At 38.8% G+C, this 23603-nt stretch overlaps 1 protein-coding gene across 9 annotated transcripts in view; it reads left to right on the top strand.

Moving 5' to 3' along the window:
- The first annotated feature begins 483 nt into the window (after positions 1-483).
- LOC141900776 (spermatogenesis-associated protein 6-like) overlaps positions 484-23603 on the top strand; it is a 159375-nt gene continuing 136255 nt past the window's right edge. For 8 of the 9 annotated variants that reach the window (XR_012618768.1, XR_012618769.1, XR_012618767.1 and 5 more), the window contains exon 1: positions 11495-11518. Coding sequence is in view for 6 of the 9 variants with exons in the window: in XM_074787809.1 (XP_074643910.1) it covers positions 11517-11518 (2 nt within the window). In the remaining 3 variants the exon portion in view is untranslated. Of the gene's footprint in view, positions 588-11494; positions 11519-23603 lie in introns of those variants that run through there. The other variant, XM_074787808.1, reaches the window with a different exon arrangement.

Genomic DNA, 23603 nt, shown 5'->3' with positions numbered 1-23603 from the left:
AGCCTAAAGTCCTCTGGCAGATATCTACTTACTGTAACGTCACAGTAATTTGTAATCCGATTTACAGTTCTCCTCTTTTTGTGTTTAACACTCTCAAAAACATTTATCAGAACACAAGCTGGGGTCGATGACGAACGTTTTAGAAGCGTATTTTGATAACGGTTTGAACGAATACTGCTATTGTTCACAGAACGAACAGAGGAAGACAATTCAGCTATCGACAAACGCAGATGATTTTCTTCTCGCTATCATCGGCCATTTTGAATACCCCACACAGTAAACCGTCGCATTTGTTCACACTACGGCAAACCGGTTTGTGACGTAATAAACCGAAATAAACCAGTTTGTGCAAACCGCTTTCAAACAAATGCGCCTCTGTATTGAATGGGACAGGCAACCAGTCTAAACTAAAGATAGTGAGCGGCAACCAGTCTAGGTACATTTTGAATCAATAAGGTCTTGTCAATTTGAATTTGGAATGAACATGCAGTGTATGTTCGTTGCTAGGCATAGACAATCGTGTCGTATTGCGCTACACTATGCCGCGTCGAGCTTTCAAGTGTTCTGTGAACTTAAGGATACATGCGGTAATTTTCTATTATAGGCCTACCAATCTGTATTTCAACTACCTACCTAATAAAAATTAGTCCGTAGTTAGTCTAGTACTAATGTCTATTTATTAATGGATGAGACCTGTTTTTCTGGGATATTTTGCTTACTTTTTGGGGTACATACCTCATTTATGTCTTAGGCCTAACAGAATGCCAAAAATCGCGGACAACAACTGAATATCCGATATTATTCCAGTTCTGTACCGATTAGATGGATTGGCAAAAAGACTCCTTAAGTCCAGTTGAATGAGAGAGAAAATCCTCCATTTTGTGAAATTTCTTGGATTTGAACATTGTTACCATGCCTACGCCACCCTGATTTAGTTGTTGAGACCCCACAAGAAAAATAACTTCATGTTGTAGGCATGGTGACAATGTAAAAATTCAAGAAATTTCACAGAATGGAGGATTTTCTCTCTCATTCAACTGGACTTAAGGAGTCTTTTTGCCAATCCATCTAATTGGTACAGAACTGGAAATATGTCGGATATTCAGTTGTTGTCCGCGACTTTTGGCATTCTGTTAAGACATAAATGAGGTACGTATCCCAAAAAGTAAGCAAAATATCCCAGAAAAACAGGTCTCATTCATTTATAAATAGACATTAGTCAGTAACCTGTCTGTGGTTTAGTTTCACGACCGGATATTTTCACAAACCACAGTCAGGAATGGGAAGGTCATTTTTGTATGAAATCTTCGTCAGCCAATTTGACTGACGAGTAATTTGCCTGGCATTTCATTGTCTCTTAAGATATCCGTCTAATTTTTGTTGTAATCGACGCACAACAGATTCGTAGTTTGTCTGATACCTATAACACCTCACCTGACGATCTTAATCCATGTGCAAATCGGCCGTAAAGTGAGAGTAAATTTCCGTTGAGTCAACAGCTACCATTTTGAAAATTACTGGAGGTGCTGGCACCTGTGGACTGAGGCCAGGACAACAGCACAAACTAACGAAGCGAAACGACGAAATTAAAAAATATTAAGAAATCAACACTTATTCACATTTTTCTTTTACCAGAAGTTATTATTTAATTATTTATTAAGGAAAACACGAAGATTTGAAATATAGGTTGGAAAACCATCAAAAATAAAAATTGTCGTTTCGTCTTGGAAGTTTTATATAAATCCTTGTAGTAGGGATTTCAGGTCACGTGATCAAAATGTGTCATAATTAGCGTTTTCCTCGCTTCAAATTTTTATTCACTCACAAAAAATGCATTTTACATCCGATTGAAACCAAACTTGCTCAGTATGCTCAATTTACCGGTTATTTGTTGTGGTGTAAATTTCATGAGTGTATCTTGCGTAGTTACAGAGAAATAAATCGTAGTTCAGCGCGCATCGCCGGATTTCTAGGAAACAAAATGGCGGCCATGTTTGAACATGCATTTTTCAATCACGTGAAAACCGCATGCACTTTTTTAGGTCAAATCCGCAAGCCCGCTGTTGATTGGCTGATTATTTGACCTCGGAACATTTTAAAAACATTTCTCGGCTATAACGTAGTGGTGCGTACTTTTTTGCCCGGCCGTGTATTTGCTATTTTCAAGCGATGAACGTATTTCAAAGCTTCAATATGCGAAAATTATAATGATTGACAAAAAGTACACCCATACGTTTCAAAATTGAATACTTTATTAATCATTTTCTGTAATTACTTTTATGATTGATTTAGTAGTCTTTCGCGGATTTTGACCTAAAGTTGGCGAGGTGCTTAAAATTGTTTACATCCGGGTCACTTCCGGCTACACGCCGGCTGCCAGCTGATCAATTAAAACACTTCCTGGTTCGTTTTTGCTACTCTAAATGGCAATTTAGCAACTAAAACGACAATGTTACTCAATAAATTCATTCTTTATTAAGAAATCGGCCAAGTATAAGTAAAATAATGGCTATCGAATGGCAAATTCTTTAGTATTTTCCACCAGAATCCAGACCTTGTCTTGCTCAAATTTTTTCCCAACCAAAAATTTTCTTTTCCCAATCTCCTTTGCCTAATAAGTTGAAATATTCATCTTCAAAGGAAATGCTAGGATACCTCCTGAAATGAATATTTGACCTTTTTTGACTCAAGGCCTCCTAGCCCTAGGCCTACCACTGCAATGTAACTGCCGCCTAGTGCAGTAGGCCTAAAACACCCAATCAATGGTTTTTCGAGCCAAATGATGTTGGTCACCTAAATCTAACCTCTCATAGGCCTACGTAGGTCTATCCTCTTGATGTTGTTGAATATACTCAAAATCAGAAAAAAAACTATATAACTAAGGCCTTGAGATATCGCGTTTTAGTAAAAAAGACTTTTGGCTCCCGAAACCTCCATCAATAGGCAAACCAATAGGCCTACAGCTTTGACTATGATGACTATGAGGTACTAATGTTTCATGGGTGGCCATACTGATGAGTGAAACATTTTATGTTAGGTTTATTTTCACTGATCGGCTAGGCCCTATGTTGTGAAATGATAGATGTGAATACGGATGTCCTAACGTTCATGATTGTGCATCTCATCTTCTGGGATCAATATTTACAGACTAATACTTTGCCTAATACATTCAATTGAGCTAGTTTGTCATCATTCTTATTCAACAGAAGAAACTTCCTGGAAAAAGACCTTTCATTAGATACCAAACATGACATACTTTGTTGAAATTGGTCACTTCCGATGAAATATCGACATAAAACAAGATGGCCGCCTCCTTGCGAGCCACAATCTGAGATATCATGATATAGATATTTTTTCGAGATATCTTTAAAGGATCTCTGAAAGAATAACAAGGGTTTACACATTCATTTTAATACATTCATTTTTTCTGAACTTGATAAATCTCTTCAAATGCTTGTCTGATTCTTCTGCGGCAAGTGAGGATCTGAAAATATAATGATTTGTGGCGTTGCGAGTCACAAAGAAGACCAGGTTCGGAGATAAAAGAAGAGAAAGACAAAAAAACACGACGGGTTCAGTCTACAGATCATAAGATACTCGTTTATTTCGGTCACACACAGGCTAACCACCTGTCCCGACAGCGCATGCGCATGCTAAAATATATGATGATTCGCTACATAGGCTAAGGGGGAGTGAACACTATATGGTTACTGACATATTTACATAAACATCCTGTTCTCGACATTTCTCCGGGGCGACAAAGGAAAACAAATAAAGAGTAAGAACGGAGAGATATATGACTAATTATTACAATGGATTAGGTAAATAAAGCTTATGGAAATCAATAAACAACTAAACGTTAATTCAAAATACGATTAAATAGTAAATTCAGGCATTGATAGTAACTATTATGCAACTATTTCAAACATTCGACGATTTTTGCACGAGCCTTTCGCGCTGCGTTTCGCACGGGTCGCGGATCGGAGGCTATAACGGAGCCAGGCTCTTTAAAGTTCATATCGGTGTTAATTTCAAGCGGGAACAGTTCATTTATAGGTCGGCTAGTATTTGTAGTGCCCATTCTAATTTCTGCTGAACGAACTGCGCCGTCGTTCCCGTAGTTCAGTTTCGTTACGATCGCAAGCTTCCAGTTAATTCTACGTTTTTGGTCGTCGTGTACGAGTACAACGTCTCCTGATCGAATCTTGCTTGTTCTGCCATTATTTCGCATGGACAGATGTCGTTCACGTAGCGCAATAACGTATTCGTTGGTCCAACGAGACCGAAAATGTTCGAAGAGTTCCATCACTCTTTGTGCGCGTTTCTGGAGGTTTTGTGTGTTTATCGAAACACCATACTCCGGATCACTGATAGCATCGGTATCAGATAGGTGCGGTAGATTCGACATAACTCGTCCGTGAAGGAGGTGCGATGGTGTCAGCGGTTCTGGATCAGTTACGTCATCGGACAAATACGTAAGCGGGCGGTTGTTGATCACCATTTCGATTTCCGCGATGAGCGTAATAAGTTCAGACATCGATATGTATGCGCGGACTAAAACACGTTTCAGAACTTGTTTCGTAAGTCCAACTAAACGTTCCCAAAAGCCACCATGCCATGGGGCGGCCTTTGGTATAAATACCCATTCAACATTTTTCTCGAGCATGTATTTTCGAACCGAATGAATATCGAGAAGCTTCTTTATTTCTCCCACCGCGGCCACGAATGCCGATCCGTTATCACTTATCAACTTTTGAGGTAAGGATCGACGTGCGGCGAAACGTCGGAAGGCGAGAAGAAATGTGGCACACGACATATCAGAAACAACCTCGAGATGAACGGCACGTGTGTTCGCACATGTAAACAAGACTATATACGCTTTCGCTTCTCTGTTGTTATCTCTCACGAACAAATGTCCGGTGAAATCCACTCCCGTTACGGTAAAGGGAGGGGCATCTGTCAGCCTGCTCTTCTGCAACGGTGCAGGGTCCGGTAGTGGGTATGGCTGACCACTAATGATTTTGCAATTGTAACATTTTCGCAACAGAGATTTAACGACTTTCCTGATACTTTGAATCCAATAAGTTTGTCGAATACGGTTAATCGTTGATTCTGTACCCAAATGAAGTGCTCTCGCGTGAGCATCAATCACAGTTAACTCGGTAAATCGCCCTTTCGGGGGAAGTAATATTGGGAATTTCGCGCCATAATCAATCGGGGCGTTATGGAGTCTCCCTCCAACTCTCAACAAACTATCATCGCCAATAAACAACCGTAGCTGCTTTGTCAGGGGCGCTCGCGATTTTGCATGATTACCCTGCAGCACGAAAATTTCATTCGAATAATTAGCATTTTGCACAGCTTTAACCCACGCCGTTCTAGCTCGGGCTATATCATTCGGCGTCAGATCCGCGGCGGACCGATCTGTCTGGCGTTGAAGTTTCGCGACAAACAAGAAAACGTAAGCGGTGACACGTAATAATGATCCCAACTCGATGAATCGTTCAATGTCGATTATTTCTACCAAACCAATCCGTTCGTCCTCCGTGTCTTCAACCTGCCCGGGTTTAGGATCGTTGATGTGGAGGATATTAACTGTGCTAGTGTCAGCGTATAATTTATCCACGGGCCAGTCACCATGTTTCAGCCATTCGGGGCCAAACCACCACAAATTAGAATGCCGTAGTTTCTCGGAGTCGATTCCACGCGATAGTATGTCTGCCGGATTATCAGACGTCGGGCAGTAACGGTACTCGTCAATTTTGATAGATTTAATCTGTTCCACGCGGTTGCTGACGAATACTGGTAACTTTCGATCGGAGTTCAACCAACAAAGCACAATCTGACTATCGCTCCAAAGCACTTTTTTGGTTATAGCGATTTCGGAACCGAGCGATTCAGTTACATAATCGATAAGCTTCGAACCGGTCAAAGCAGCAAGTAATTCCAGTCGTGGAATAGTTAATTCCTTCACTGGTGCGACACGTGTCTTAGACATAACAAACGATGTATCATGCTGGTTTCGTAAATAAACCACAGCTCCAAATGCTGCTTTGCTACTATCAGCAAACACATGTATTTCATAATTCTGGGTTTGCGGTTGACTTAAGTATTTCCTTGATAACACAATTTCTGACGCACTTGACAAATCATTCCGAATCGAGAACCATTTTTCTCGCATTGATTCGTCCTGTACTGGGTCGTCCCAGCCTAGATTAAGTTTCCAGAGTTCCTGGATGTACATCTTAGCCCTGACCTGTACGGGGGCCAGAAAACCAAGCGGATCATATAACTTCGACGCCGCGCTAACTACCTCACGTTTTGTCACCAGATCGGACGTTCCGTCATCTACCTTGATGCTAAGGGTGTCGTTATGAGTGTCCCATCGGATCCCGAGGACGTTCGCGATGGGTTTCGACTCGGCTACTCCATCCGAGCTCGCCAAATTACACAGTCTCTGGCAATTAGTTGCCCACGCTCTGAGGGCCAAGCCTGCAGAATTCATTATTTCGTTTGATTGTGCATAAAAGTTTATCGCTTTGTCCTCAGATGTTACTCCAGTGACGATATTATCCACGTATATGTTTTCGGCCAATTTCCCCGCGGTTTCGCAATCGTAATTGGCTAAGTGGGATTTGACAGTGGCATTAAGGACAAACGGGCTCGAGACCGCTCCGAACAGGATACTTTTAAACTGAAGTACTTTGAAATCGCTTTCCGGATCATTTGGGTCGGTTAACCACAAGAATTTGGTATACTTCCGATCGTGTTCGTGGAGTCTTATTTTTAAAAATGCCTTTTCGATATCGGTGGATATTCCCGTAGAGTACAATCGAAATCGCAACAATATAGATACCAAATCGTTAAGGAGCGGGGGTCCAGTTTCCAAGCAATCATTCAACGACGGTTCGCTTCCGACTCTACAACTGCAGTCGAAAACGATTCTGAGAGGCGTGGTAGTAGAGTCCTTTTTTACTCCTCGGTGGGGTAAATAGTGTCCGATACTAGAGATGTCATGTGTTACATCCTCTATGAAATCACGCGACAGTTGTTCTTCAATTATTGCATCGTATACGGTTCTCATTTCTGCGGATAAACGGCGTATCATACTGCGAGTCCGTGCTTCGGCCACGTGTCTGTTGTCCGGCAAGGGGGCGTGGCTTTCTTTCCAAGGTAGTTTCGCAGTATAGCGTCCATCGCTGTCAACAGTTAGATGGGTTTTAATATAGTCCGAATAAGCAAGTCCACGGTTTTTTATCAAAGAAGCGTCATCTTTGATGCCGATCGTTTCTAAGTCCCAAAACGATTGTAATGAGACTTCCTCTCCGCGGTGCGAATTGAGATCCATATTTCTCACACAAGATACGTTGAGAACGGTTGAATTCCTTACTCCGGTGAGTAAGGTGTGGCTCGGTATGGGCCCTGATAAGAGATACCCTATAGGCTACGTGATGAAACGGCAGTCGGGCCGTAGCCCTTCACGGTATTATCGCCGACTATAGACCAGTAGTAATCGGCGCCAATTAATACATCGATATCAAAGTCGCCGGTTATTGATGATGGCTGTTCCGCTAGAGTTAGGTTTCGCAGATGCGGAAGATCCAAAACTTTATTGTTTACAAGATTGCTGATTGGCGTGGAGATGGTCGGTATCACGAGGGCTTCAATTAGTATCGGTGAACCCTCTGATGACGCGATGTTAAAGTTCGTTCTTTGAAGTAATCGCCGACCGGCCAGTTGTTCTCCGAATGTCGCTAGATTGATTTCCTCTTGGCCCAGATGTGGGAGATTTAAGCTGACAGAAATTCGCGTCGTGATAAACGATCTATGGCTGCCTTCGTCCAGTAAAATGTTTATCTTACGACCATTCGAGCGGTTATTAGCGGAAGTTGATGGCGAAAAAATCTCCGCCACAGCTGTTTTAAGAAGTATGGGCCCATCTGGTCGTGGTTGTTGGGCGCCGGCATACGTTTGATGAACAGTTTTTATATCGTGAGAATCGCTTCTGCTTCCGTTTTGTGGTCGATCTTTCGTAGAAATCTCGCGCGTTTCTGTAAGGGAGGAACCACATAGTAACGTGTGATGTTTCCCTCTGCACTTTTTACATGTGTTCTTGGATTTACAGTCCCGAGAACGATGAGTGCCCATGCAATTAAAACAAAGTTTATCTCGTTTAACGATATCCAGGCGTTTCTCTGGTTCGGTTACAAGAACACAATCTGACGCGAAATGTGTCCCTTTACAAAATGTACATTTTAATGGTTTTCTCTTGATCGCATTGCCCACGTGGAACGCTGACGTGGTACCCAGGTGAGCAGTTTCTGGGTACACTGAAACTCCTGCCTGGAACGCTGTTATCTCTCTCGAAAGGGCATCTCGCAACGACTGGAGATTCCAATTCGCGCCGTTATTATCCCTCGTTATCTGTCGTCGTATCATCCCAGGCAGTTTATCTAAGATAATCGGAGTCAACAAATCTCCGTAGCTATCTTCGTTTTTTCCGAGCGCACTTAGTCCTCGGATATATGTTTCCAGTTTGTCCGAAAATTCCATCAGACTCTGCATGTCTTCTGTCGGTCGCGAAAGTTCCCATAACGCTCGCATATATGCACTGATAAGGATTTGCGGTTGCCCATACCTTTTTATCAGTACTTGAAGTGCGTTCACATAATTCGACGCGGTGAGGGCCAGACCCTCGATCGTTCTGTAAGCTTCGCCGTTAAGTTGTGCGCGTAAGTATTGGAACTTAACGACGTCGTCGAGATTCGGGTCGTCGTTGACCGCTGAATAGAATCCGTCTATGAATTCCTGCCATTTGAGTAAATCGCCGTCGAATTTGGCGAGCGTAAGTTTAGGTAGATTTACCTTGTTCGGGCGAAATGGCGTCGCAGAAGCACCGGAATTGTTCATCGAAGAATTATGAGGTTGCGTTGTGTGCTTCGCCTTTTCTACAAATCGGATTATTCGGCCGCGTTTTTCGATGACGCTAGATCTGAAGTCCTCTGCTTCTTGAATCGTGTCTGAAAGATGCGTTAAAGGAGTTAGGTCCTCGATCGTCGAGTCTAGCTTCTCTAGTCGACTTAACTTTTCTGTGATCTGCTTGATGTAGATATTTAGTAAATCTACATCGTCTTCGGTCATTCGAAAATCTTCGACGATTGTTGACGATTTCACGACGAGATCATCAACTTTCTGCCTGATTGCAGTTCGTGTGATTGTCGACCGGTTCAGTTGAGTATCCTCCATTCGGCTGATCCTGGTCACGGCACCAATGTGGCGTTGCGAGTCACAAAGAAGACCAGGTTCGGAGATAAAAGAAGAGAAAGACTAAAAACACGACGGGTTCAGTCTACAGATCATAAGATACTCGTTTATTTCGGTCACACACAGGCTAACCACCTGTCCCGACTGCACATGCGCATGCTAAAATATATGATGATTCGCTACATAGGCTAAGGGGGAGTGAACACTATATGGTTACTGACATATTTACATAAACATCCTGTTCTCGACATGATTATTATTAGTATCTAAGCATCTCAAAATGCAGAAATATGATCTTAGGAATATTGAGATATTCTAGAAGAGGAATTATTGTTAACAATATAGGCCTAAAGTCCATATCAAATGAGCTATTTACAATTAAGTGGAAGTTAATTAGATTCAAGATGGCCGCCTCAATACTCACCTTATGGTTACCACGGTAACCAGTATAACCTAGATGTTCGATGTCTCCATTGTATTTACCTCAAAATTGATATTGGATGTATTCCAGTATCATTTATCTTGAAAAAGAAACTCTCATATAGTGTATTAATGGTATTGTAGTATGTATTAATTAGTAAATGAGTATGCAAATTAGCCTAATTTACATATTTGCATAAATACTTCTAGAATCTCAATACTCTTTTTACCAACGACGTACTGAGCAAGTTCGGTTTCAATCGGATAGAAATTTTGGGAGATATAGTAGTTTTAATGTTGAATTTACTACTTTAATCAGGCTAAAAAGCAGTAAAACCTAGACACTTCCTGTCTGACTCTTTAATTGAAAATGAACTAGAGTGTATTGCGCAATCGAATGACAAATATACCCCAAATTTCCACCCTTTAATTGCTTATAACTTTTGAATCGCTTGACCGATTTTGATTCTGTAAAGTGCTATATCTTTATACTATCCCCTTCTTCATTTTAACCTATTAAAAAGACACATAGGACACATAGAAATTTTCAACCTGAAATCCCTACTTGTAGGTCCCCTTGTCTTATCATGCCACATGTGCAATACAGAGAAATGGCGGCCAATGGCGAAATTTGTGGAGAAATTAATTAATTTCTCAAAATAATGTTGATTAATCACTCGAAACAAGCATAAAATTGGATTATTTCGAAAGGTACCTGTGTTAGTTTGTGAATTAAGCCATTAATTGTGGACTGAAGTGGATAGAAAGTATATTTTTGAAGTGTTACTTTTTTCAACCGTGTTTTGGCTCTTGTCATCCCTAACGTTGGTATAAGCCCATCCGATTATAAAAAGCTTACCACCAACGATTAGGTAACTAACTAGTCTAGTACCTAGCCGTTGTTCCTGAAACAACGTTGTTTCAGGAACCGTAACAACGACTGGTATTCAGACTAGTCCGTAGTTAGTTACCTAATCGTTGGTGGTAAGCTTTTTATAATCGGATGTAGGGATTTCAGGTCGAAAATTTCTATGTGTCCTATGTGTCTTTTTAATAGGTTAAAATGAAGAATTGGATAGCATAAGGATACAGCAATTTACAGAATCAAAATCGTTCAAGCGGTTCAAAAGTTATAAGCAATTAAAGGGTGGAAATTTGGGGTATATTTGTCATTCGATTGCGCAATACACTACACACTAATGTCTATTTCAACCTGACTTGAGAGCATTCCGGGTGGCCTAGCTCAGTCAGTTTTGGTAGTACATACCCGATAAAAGTCTTATTAGGGCCAGAATGCATTGGCAGCTGACCTAAAATATTGTTTTTTAATCCACTTAAAACTGTATAGAAGGATATCCAAAAAGTCAGCATTGAGAGGGGTTCCTGAGAGAAAAGAGACTCAGAAATTTCACAAAATGGAGGATTTTCTCTCATTCAACTCCATTCCATTAATAAATAGACATTAGGCCTATATGAGAGTTTCTTTTTCAAGATAAATGATACTGGAATACATCCAATATCAATTTTGAGGTAAATACAATGAAGACATCGAACATCTAGATTATACCGGTTACCGTGGTAACCATAAGGTGAGTATTGAGGCGGCCATCTTGAATCTAATTAACTTCCACTTAATTGTAAATAACTCATTCGATATGGCCTATATTGTTAGCAATAATTCCTCTTCTAGAATATCTCAATGTTCCTAAGATCATATTCCTGCATTTTGAGATGCTCAGATACTAATAATAATCATTATATTTTCAGATCCTCACTTGCTGCAGAAGAATTAGACAAGCATTTGAAGAGATTTATCAAGTTCAGAAAAATGAATGTATTAAAATGAATGTGAAAACCCTTGTTATTCTTTCAGAGATATCCTTAAAAGCCATCGCGAAAAAAATATCTATATCATGATATCTCAGATTTTGGCTCTCAAGAAGGCGGCCATCTTGTTTTATGTTGATATTTCATCGGAAGTGATCGATTTCAACAAAGTATGTCATGTTTGGTATCTAATGAAAGGTCTTTTTCCAGGAAGTTTCTTCAATTGGATAAGAATGATGACAAACTAGCTCAATTGAATGTATAAGATAAAGTATGAGTCTGTAAATATTGATCCCAGAAGATAAGATGCACAATCATGAACATTAGGACATATGTATTCACATCTATCATTTCACAATTTAGGGCCTAGCCGATCAGTGAAAATAATCCTAACATTATACGCACCACTACGTTATAGCCGAGAAATGTTTTTAAAATGTTCCGAGGTCAAATAATCAGCCAATCAACAGCGGGCTTGCGGATTTGACCTAAAAAATTGCATGTGGTTTTCACGTGATTGATAAATGCATGTTCAAACATGGCCGCCATTTTGTTTCCTAGAAATCCGGCAATGCGCGCTGAACTACGATTAATTTCTCTGTAACTACGCAAGATACACTCATGAACCACAACAAATAACCGGTAAATTGAGCATACTGAGCAAGTTTGGTTTCAATCGGATATAAAATGCGTTCTTTGTGATTGAATAAAAATTTGAAGCGAGGAAAACGCTAATTATGACACATTTTGGTCACGTGACCTGAAATCCCTATCGGATGGGCTTATACTAAATGTCTATTTCAACCTGACTTTTTGATTTGAGAGCATTCTGGGTGGCCTAGCTCGCTCATTTTTGATAGTACATAGGCCTACCTGATAAATGTCTTATTAGGACCAGAAAGGACAGGCAGTCGACCTAAGTCACCATTTTTTAATCCATTTGAAACTATTGAAGGATATGCAAAAAGTCTTCACTGAAAGGGGTTAAATGAAGAGAAGTGACTCCATGATTAGAAAGTTTAACAATATGTCTCCATGCCTACCAACTGAAGTTTGGTACGTAGGCATGGAAACATATTGTTAAACTTTCAAATCATGGAGTCTATTTCTTTAATTTAACCCCTTTCAGTGAAGACTTTTTGGATATCCTATCAATACAGTTTCAAATGGATTAAAAAATGATGATTTAGGTCGACTGCCAGTCCTTTCTGGTCCTATTAAGACCTTTATCAGGTATGGAGTCTCTTTTCTCTCATGATCCCCTTTCAATAAAGACTTTTTGGATATCCTTCAATACAGTTTAAAGTGGATTAAAAAACGATGTTTAAGGTCGACTGCCTGTCCTTTCTGGTCCTGTTAAAACCTTTAGGTCAGGTTGGAATAGACATTAGTACCTAGCCGTTGTTCCTGAAACAACGTCTAGGGTGAAAGTGCTCATATAAGGTTAATTTTCCTAGGGACGAGGCTTTGAGCGTCTATTTCACCCCTTAAAATACCATCAACTTACCTCAAACTGACTGTTCTGTAATCAGATGGAAGTTAACTATTGTTTGTGCATAAATTTGTAATCCTAAGTAGCTTTTGATGATCGTAGTAGCTCAAAACTTTTGACTAGTCGCCTCAGAAAATAGTTGAAGTGAGCAACATAACAATTATGGCGGCTTTTCGTGGTGCATGAGGGGAGTGCAAATTACGGATTCGGACTTGAACTTGGACTGACATTGATGCCAATGCAGATATTATTTTTGTTTCAAATTCTTAAGGCTAAAATTGACCTTAATTTATGCCTTTTATCAACAAAAATTAACAATTAGAGTAATTTAGAGAGTCATTTTGAATTTTCACATTTTATTAATTTAGTCCGTATTGGAAATCCCGATTGTGGCAATCAATTCAAATCAAATCAATAAATTCTCCAGTTCGCGATAAATCATCAAAAATATTATTATGAAACACGTTTTCAAAGTCAACAAGGTAACTAATTGATTTATTTTAGTACAAAGGTTTGATGTGACATTAAAATCAGTTGTTGCATTGCAATTAACAGGAGTTAACCTCTATATGATACTTTAGCGTCAGACGTTGTACGGAACCGTAACAACGACTGGTCCACAATTAATGGCTTAATTCACAAACTAACAGGTACCTTTCGAAATAATCCAATTTTATGTATGTTTCAAGCGATTAATCAAGATTATTTTGAGAAATTAATTAATTTCTCCACAAATTTCGCCATTGGCCGCCATTTCTGTGTATTGCATACATGTGGCATGATAGACAAGGTGACCTACAAGGATTTATATAAAACTTCCAAGACGAAACGACTATTTTTATTTTTGATGGTTTTCCAACACAATATTTCAAATCTTCGTGTTTTCCATAATAAATAATGAAATAATAAATTATGGTTGAAGAAAAATATGAATTAGTGTTGATTTCTTAATTTTTTCATTTTCGTCGTTTCGTTTTGTTAGCCTAGTTTGTGTTGTTGTCCTGGCCTCAGTCAATAGGTGCCAGCTCCCTCCACAAGTTTTCAAAATGGCCGCCGTCGAATCGACGGAAATTTACTCTCACTTTACGGCCGATTTGCACATGGATTAAGATCGTCAGGTGAGGTGTTATAGGTATCAAACAAACTACGAATCTGTTGTGCGTTGATTACAACACAAATTAGATGGATATCTTAAGAGACATTGAAATGCCAGGCAAATTACTCGTCAGTCAAATTGGCTGACGAAGATTTCATTGAAAAATGACCTTCCCATTCCTGACTGTGGTATGTGAAAATATACGATAGTGAAACTAAACCACAGACAGGTTACTGACTACCTAGTCCGTAACCTGTCTGTCCAAGCCCGTAACCAGGATTTTGAAAGGGGCGTTCTTGAATTATAAAAAGGGCACTTTGCATGTTTTGTAGGGCGAAAGCAAGCATCGTATGCTTAAAAACAGAATTCTGTAGCTTTTCCACATACAATAAAAACACAACAATTGCATTTCAGTACGCCTATAATCATTGGAAATGTAAAAATGAAATTTATTCACCACTGAATTTTGTAAGTCAGGCCCGTATGTAGTCTAATGGCTATTTACTTTTGATTGTCCACGATATTTTTGGGATATTTCGCTTAGTTTTGGGCGTGCATACCTCAAACAGGTCTTAATCGAATCAATAGGGTTGTGCAGTCCAGATAAATTATCGTTTTTATATCCCGAGTTGAAGAATTGATGAATATTCTCGAAAATTGAGCTTTAAATCGGCACGAAGAACCGCCATTTTGTTCCAGTTTGTTTACTTCTTTATGCAAATGAGCAGTGTGTTCCACGTGATCTGGGTAAGTTTATTATTTATGGGGTGAGTACATTGCTCGCACATGTTTTACTACGCGGGCACCGCCGCGATGGTTGCGCTATCATAGGCCTAAATCATTTTCAAACCGCATTTTTTTTGATTGCTCTGACAAAGCCATGTTTGTTTACTAAAACAGCTTTCTAGGGTAATATTGTGAGTTGTTGATTGGTCTCTTGGCGACAAAAAGCTGCTTCATCCATGATATAATTTGACCCATCCTCGCCTTATTGCGCATGTGTGCAATGGCTCATTTGCATAAAGAAATAAACAAATACAAACAAAATGGCGGTCTTTCTCGCTCAATTTTCGAGAATATTCATCAATGCTTCAAAACAGTGTAAAATGGATAGGCCTATTAGAACGATGATAGGCCTATATCTGGACTGCACAACCCTACTGATTTGATTAAGACCTATTTGAGGTATGCACACCCAAAACTAAGCGAAATATCCCAAAAAGATCGTGGACAATCAAAAATAGATAGACTTTAGTACCTAGCCGTCGTTCCTCAAACAACGTCTAGGGGGAAAGTGCTCATATAAGGTAAATTTTCGTCCCTCATTTTGAGGGACAAAGCTTTGAGCGTCTATTTCACCCCTGAAAACACCATCAACTTACCTCGAACTGTTCTGTAATCAGATGGAAGTTAACTAGGCCTATTTTTTGTGCATGAATTTGTAATCCTAAGTAGCTTTTGACGATCGTAGTACCTCAAAACTTTTGACTAGTCGCCTCAAAAAACAGTTGAAGTGCAGCAACATACCTAACAAACATGGCGGTGTTGCATGATGAGACTGTAAAATGCGGAAACTTTTTTTTGACTGACATTGATGCCAATGCAGATATTATTCTTGTTTCAAATTCTTATGGTAGCTTTATCCATAAAAAATTCAAATAGCTTCAATCTTACTGAAAGAAAGCTTGATGGAATGGGGAGGGCTCAAATAACAATATGCTTTTTAAATTTTTGAATTATCTTCAGTAGTTTTTGAGATAGGCCTAACGCAAATTGAAGTTTGAAAATTTAAGCAAAAAGTGTCTTCATGTTTCAATACACTAAAACTGTTCTAAGAAGGCAATATTTCATGTAAGCAAACTTCATTATCTCTTAGCCTAAACTAAAAGAGATGGACTAAAAATTCAAAGAGAAATACATTCATAGCACTTTCAGGTGAAGTTGAAAGACCGAAAAATTTTTATCTGATATTATTTAGTTTCCATGGTAATGACAAGAAAAATATTGATATGATTTCAGAAGAAATTATTTTTTTCACTACATAATTATTGAAATGAATCAAACATGATTGTCAAGGCCTATCAGTCAGGTCTATTGCAAATTGATTAAAATATACCAATTATAAATATTATCATTCGCTAAATGACTAATTTTAGTAAAGAATATCAGAAAATCAGGCTTGGCCTAGCTCAAAACTCTGAAATCGGAAATCCTATATTCATGATATCATTATAAAATCAATCAGTTTAGAAACCTAAACCAAGCAATAGTAATAGTACTAATAATAACTAATAATAATCCATTTGTTTTGTTTTCTGCTAGATTTCAACAAAATTTTATATATAAATCAATTTTGCTGCTTCGGGAAAATCCCCTCGGGAGCCTCACTGTCCCATCACCAGAGATGAGAATTCCCCGCGGATCCGCGGTTTCACTATTGAAAAATATCAATTTTCCAAATAGTCCAAAAATGATGTAAAAGTATGGGGGGGGGTGATGATCTCACTCAATTGGTCCGGCGCGATCGGTAATCAGGTGAACCGTAAAAGCGTTCAGTGCCTGTTTTACTTATCGTCACGTAAAAGTATCGCATTTCAATGCATATTCATTGCAACACAGTGATTTTGTATGTACATTTGTACTACGATGAGTTTGTATGTATTTTATCGATCGGTTGCAGACACGCACGCACAGCAACAGTAGTAACGTATATAGGTCTACTTACTGTTGCTGCGTGTGTGTGGCGAACGCTTTCGGATATTATACACTACTTGGTGATGATTTTTAGTGAGCATTCATCGGCGCATTTTTACTGCAATAATTCAGGGCTCGACCCGTAATGCATGAGATGCTGAATGTCATCAAATGAGGATGTACCACATTGGAACTAGCCATTACCTTCCAAAATATAATAGTCGTTCATGGGTTCGAGATCGCTCTAAGTGCTCGGAAAACGTATTTAATTTCTAAAATTTTCTTGGGGGAGGGCCCCCAAACCCCCCCAAAATTGCTTCGCGCCTTCGGCGCTCGCTAGTGCTGACGGCTGCGCCGTCATGCTGGTTCGCGTATGTCACTCAAGAAAAATAACCCGCGGATTTTACAGGTCGGCGTTCTCATCCATGCATCACGCGCCTCTATATTTGCCCATCACAAGCCACAATTCATCCCATTAGATGTCTCCCTCTTTCCACAGCCGCTTTACTGACAGGAGCTTAGTGGCGGTCCGCGTGCGCAAAAAAAAATTTTACCGATCATTTCGCCAAATCTGTCCTAATATTCAGAAATATAGTGATAAACAATTATGAATCGGAAAATAAATACAATAATTCACCGCTAGACCGATGAATAATTGTTGAATATTGATCTCATCGCAAGCAACGCGGCGCGTCATCATTCAATAATAACAAGTGCGGGGCGCCATTTTGTATCACTAGCTTCAACGCAAAACATAGACATCGACATTTTTGGCAGCGGTTGCTCAGCCCCGACGCAAATAAAATCATGCGGTCTTCAGTATTTGAATTCTAAGATCCTAAACCTACCGATTCCTGATGATTTGTCGCTTATTCCAGGTCCTAAGCAGACAAATTTTGCTTTTGAAATGGGGTATTTTTCGATTTCTATTTTCTTCGACTAAAATGCGGATTTATACACTAAACCAACCCCCAAGTGATAAAGATCGATCTTATTGGTTGATCCCAAAAGATTTTAGCTCATTTGCATTGATAGACGGTTTTTATGAATGATGTTACTATGTGATGTCAAAACACGTAGTAAAAACGCGCATCACAATTTTCCGAATCAATAATGGTCGTCAGAATCGATAGTGGCGCGATATGAACATACCTACTTATGGTAAAATTGACCAAAATTTATGCGTTTTATCAACAAAAAATAACATTAAGAGTAATTTTAGAGAGACATATTGAATTATGACATTTAGTAATTTGGTCCGTATTGGATATCCCGATTGTGGCAATCAATTCAAATCAAATCAATAGATTCTCCGGTTCGCGATTTAAATCATCAAAAATTATATTATAAAACACGTTTTCAAAGTCAACGAGGTAACTTATTAATTTGTTTTAGTACAAAGGTTTGATTTGACACTAAAATCAGTCGGTTCCTGAACTTCGCTGAAACAGCTGAAACACTGAAACGCGGAAATAAAAACGCTGAAATTTCAGGGAATTTCCAAAAAACGCTGACATTTCAGGGAATTCCCGAAAAACGCTGAAATCGTGCTAGGTACCGACAATACACGTTTTGAAATATTTTCCGGGCCGGTGTCCGCTGCCGAGTCCTGAACCGTGTTTTAGTCTCTACCTTCGGTTACAGAGACATGCCTTAAGGTCGTCGTCATGTTTGACTTGATCGATTCCGGATTGCGTGGATTGTTAGATGTGTTTTTTGTTTTATGTGCATATACCGGTACGATCTAACAATGAAGTTATCACTTCATTTGAATAAATTCTTAATTACAGTAATATTAATTCTCAATATTTTTTCTTATGTTTGGTGATTTCTTGCAACTTATTATTGCCAAGCCTCATACAAGTAGTAGCTGAATGAAAGTACAGTTAGGCTGAACCTGATAACCCAAATTAAGTGCTAGCATGGAACTTATGATTATAATGATTCTATTTTCGGTGTCATTGAAATTCGTTAATAAAGGTTCAACCGTCATAGTATACTGTACTTAGCATTGCTACGATTGGGTGCCGTATTTCTACAATTTCTACAAGGAGGAAGGAGTCTTGAAGTGTCTTTCATTCCCGGGTAGGGTACGGGGTAAAACCTGGTTTACTTTCTCTTTCAACTTGCTGGAGACTACTATCTGCAATGTTTTGCATGCTTTGATTTGTCTGGCTTATACGAGTCGAACGACATTTTCCCATACACAGGCTTGGTTTTATTGTAGATGAAGGCTAGGCACTGCACATTGTGGATTGACTGGAACTCTAAACTCACAAAATTAAACGAGTCAACAAGAAAGATCCAATAATTTGACGTTTGTCTAACTATATTATTTAACAGCTTAAAATAATACATAACACATTCTGCAAGAGTACACAGGAAATCAGTTCTTACATTATATCAGAATCAATAGTTCGCTTAAAACTCGGGCTTGAATTCTGGTTCCATTGCTTCATATTCTAATGAAATCCACTAGCATACCTTAGAATATCGCTTAGCTTAAGACTAAAAATTTGGTAGCAGGAAAACAGGGAAGTAAAGTGGGTGTACTGTACATCCGCAATTGACTTATTTTTCTCTGGTTGAATCAAGTTATTACTCAAATAGCATTCAAATAGCCATTTTATTTTTAAAAATCGTGTCGTTCAGCTATCCTGCAAATTTCGCAGTTGAAGTTTACTGGTGCCATCTGATTTCTCAATATCTCAAAAAATTTGCACATTCTTAGCCCGAGTCTAAAAATAGAAAAAGGTGCCTTTAAGTAGGAAATAAAAGAATAGTGGCTAATACACCCTGGACTATATAGCCTACGGGGTGGGCCTAGTTTGAAAGCACTGAGGTCCGAGGGAACAGCACTATGTAAATAAATATTGAAATTAAACTTACAAAACACCCAGTACTTGAGATGATGTACTTGACAAGAAGTGTGTCCAGCTAAGCAAATCAACTTTGTCTATGACTCCTCCTTTTATAGATACAGTAGTAGTCTAGAAATAAGAATCGGTACATTTTTCTAACAGTTGGTATGTCATTTCTTCAAAAAAACTAATTATTTTCACACCACAGCAAATGAATTATTCACAGTTGTTGAATGGTTTGCCCGATTTAGATTAATTGGTTGACGCTAATTAGTATGCCCCATACGTAGGGGCCTACTGCATGCCATTGGCGTCAATCCATTCCATTCCATTCCACGGTGAATTGAAAAGAAATTTAGTTAGAGCTGCATCATTTATATAACTAGCTGTCAAATTTGATTTACCTCCTTCAGAGAATACCATAGTCCATCGCTCATCAACGTGTTGACAAAAGAAAAGTTGCTCATAATCATGTTTTATACATGAACAGTCAAATAAGATTTTTTTGACGCCTTATAAAACGTTACCGTTATGAAACCTAAACAACGTTAACCATTCAGCGTCATTTTACAAACGACTACCGTAAATCGATGTGCAAAACGTCACAGGTCTATGTGTACACTTACAAGCTATTTGGCAAAATGTTATTGACAAAGATGTAGAATGGCTTCCTGTGATTATATAATGACCTCTATTTGAACGTCGAAATGTTATATTGCATTGAATATCTTGAGAGGACGTATTGTAATAGAAATGGATGTATGATTATATCAGATGCGGCAGGCATATATAGAAATGATAAGTAAATCGGATTATTCGGTTAAATGGCGGATGTATACACGATTTGGAAGTCTGATATAGAAGTCAGACCCTGACATGGGGATGCTGGTGGAATGACGAAGCTATCTACGATCTGTGTAGGGCCGGTGTGAATTTCATCGGCGGCTACTAGCGGTCAATATGAAAACGTGTAAACATGTAATTTCAATATTCAAATATTTTAGAAAATATGTTCGATATTAGGGGTATGCAGGTTTCAAGGGATTAGCAATTTATAAAAGCATAGCTGTCTTATACGGCTCCGCATCCACTGATGGCATGTGTATTAGGTAACAATTCAATTCAATTCTTTATTGATCCTTATTAAATTGAAATTCCCGGATAAATTTCCCAAATTCAATAAATTTACAAATTCTAAAATAAGAAAATACAAAATACAAGACACATGGGTAATTCATTTAGAATAACATGAATAAGTTATTTAAATGACAATGTCTACTTCAACCCAGACTCAAGACTAGGATATCGAGTGACAGCCAAACCGGGCCCGGGGACCGGGCCGGCTGGCTACACGATCATGCTCAAACTCATGATGAAGCAGACATCAGAAGAGCTCTTTCTTCAACCATGGAGGCAATGAAGTTGCAGACCAGCTTAGAGGCAAAAATGAATCGAAGTCAGTCGCAAGTTGACAATTTTTTTTATTTAGACCAGTCGAAGACCTGTATCATCTACCCAATCGTCAAACCCCATAATTCCTCAAATTTCTTAAAACTTCGATTGCAAATTTGCAATTCCACACTAGCTTATCCCAGAAATTCTACATTTTTTTCGCAGGCGTCAAATAATCTATTAAAATTAATTTTCTTGTTGCATCTTGCAGAAGTAAACCATATTCTTGGAATATTGAGCATAGTGTTTAAGTTGGCTTGCACGGTTTGTGAATGGGTTTTCCTCATTATGCTGCCTGTACGCATTAAAAATCCGGATTTAAAGCAAATTAATTTGTCCAACGAGTGGCCCTCTAGAAGTATACTCCACACATACCGTCCATGCATGTCTCTGTAACCGAAGGTAGAGACTAAAACACAGTACAGGACTCGGCAGCGGACACCGGCCCAGAAAATATTTCAAAACGTGTATTGTCGGTACCTAGCACGATTTCAGGGTTTTTCGGGAATTCCCTGAAATTTCAGCGTTTTTCGGATATTCCCTGAAATTTCAGCGTTTTTATTTCAGTGTTTCAGCTTTTTCAGCGAAGTTCAGGAACCGAAAATCAGTTGTTGCATTGCAATTAACAGGAGTTAACCCCTATATGATACTTTAGCGTCAGACGTTGTAGGGAACCGGTAACAACGACTGGTATTCAGACTCGCCCGTACGCAGCCTCTCTTGGCTGGGTGCGAATTTAGAGAGGGTGTGTAACTCATTTGATTGTGTCGTAATGATCGCGAGCGCCAAGAAAATTTTGAAAATGGAAATGTTTTAAATGCATTACTGGCCAAATTTTAGTGAATATTTCATATAAAAATGTCACTGAAATAATGTAATTAATCCTCGAAACATTTTCAGAATAAGTTTTTATTAGGTCTATTAATCCAACAACATGTACTAGATTCTCATCCTTCGTTTATGGAGACTGGCAAATTTTTTTGACGCCTTATAAAACGTTACCATTATGAAACCTAAACAATGTAGACCATTCAGCGTTATTTTACAAACGACAACCGTAAATCGATGTGCAAAACGTCACAGGTCTATGTGTACACATACAAGCTATTTGGCAAAATATTATTGACAAAGATGTAGAATGGCTTCCTATGATTATATAATGACCTCTATTTGAACATCAAAATGTTATATTGCATTGAATATCACGAGAAGACGTATTGTAATAGTAAAGGATGTGTGATTATGTCGGAAGCGGCAGGCATGTATAGAAATGATAAGTAAATCAGATTATTCGTTTAAATGGCGGATGTATACATGATTTGGAAGTCTGATATAAAAGTCAGACCCTGACATGGGGATGCTGGTGGAATGACGAAGCTATCTACGATCTGTGTAGGGCCGGCGTGAAGTTCATCGGCGGCTACAAGCGGTCAATGTAAAAACGTGTAAACATATAATTTCAATATTCAAATGTTTTAGAGATATTTTCGATATTAGGGGTATGCAGGTTTCATGAGATTAGCAATTTATAATAGCATAGCTGTCATATACGGCTCCGCGTCCACTGATGGCATGTGTATTAGCTGACAATTCAATTCCATTCTTTATTGATCCTTATTACATTGAAATTCCGGGATAGAATTCCCAAATTCAATAAAGTTACAAATTTTATAATAAGAAAATACAAAATACAAGATACACGGGTAATTCATACAGAATAACATAAGTTATTTAAATGACAATGTCTACTTCAACCCAGACTCAAGACTAGGATATCGAGTGACAACAAAACCGGGGACCGGGCTGGCTGGCTACACAATATGCTCGAAATCATGATGAAGCAGACATCAGAAGAGCTCTTTCTTCAACCATGGAGGTAATGAAGTTGCAGACCAGCTTAGAGGCGTAGAGCTTAGAGCTTAGAAGTGAATCGAAGTCGGTCGAGAGTTGACAATTTTTTTTTTTAAATTAGACCAGTCGAAGACCTGTATCATCTACCCAATCGCCAAACCTCATAATTCCCCAAATTTCTTAAAACTTCGATTTCAAATTTGCAATTCCACATTAGCTTATCCCAGAAATTCTACATTTTTTTGCAGGCGTCAAATAATTTATTAGAATTAATTTTCTTGTTTATATCAGTCTTTATCTATATCATAGTTATATGAATGTGAGCAAGTGCGAGAGAAGAAAGACGTGAAATCAAGTCTAAGTAATTTTCTTTGAAAAAAATAGTGGAACTCAAGATTCTGTGGGAGGGGTGCACCAACCTATGCACCCCCTGGGCACGGGCCTGTAAGTTACTCTGGATGTTTCAGCGTCTCAGCTTTGGTATCTATACACCTCAACGTAATGTATGTGCATGAGGGCCAAGACGAGGTTAACCTATCCTCCGTCATTGAACATTGCATGTAGTTGTTTCGCCGACGTAAGGTGACTGGTGAATTTGAAAATGATGATTTTTTATATGAATCTGTATTACTGGAGCAATTTTCAT

Source organism: Tubulanus polymorphus, chromosome 2 (assembly GCF_964204645.1).
Source record: "Tubulanus polymorphus chromosome 2, tnTubPoly1.2, whole genome shotgun sequence".
Classification (NCBI taxonomy): Eukaryota; Metazoa; Nemertea; class Palaeonemertea; order Tubulaniformes; family Tubulanidae; genus Tubulanus; species Tubulanus polymorphus.
The sequence above is the reverse complement of the archived record's forward strand: the minus strand, read 5'-3'. Positions and strand labels throughout refer to the sequence as shown.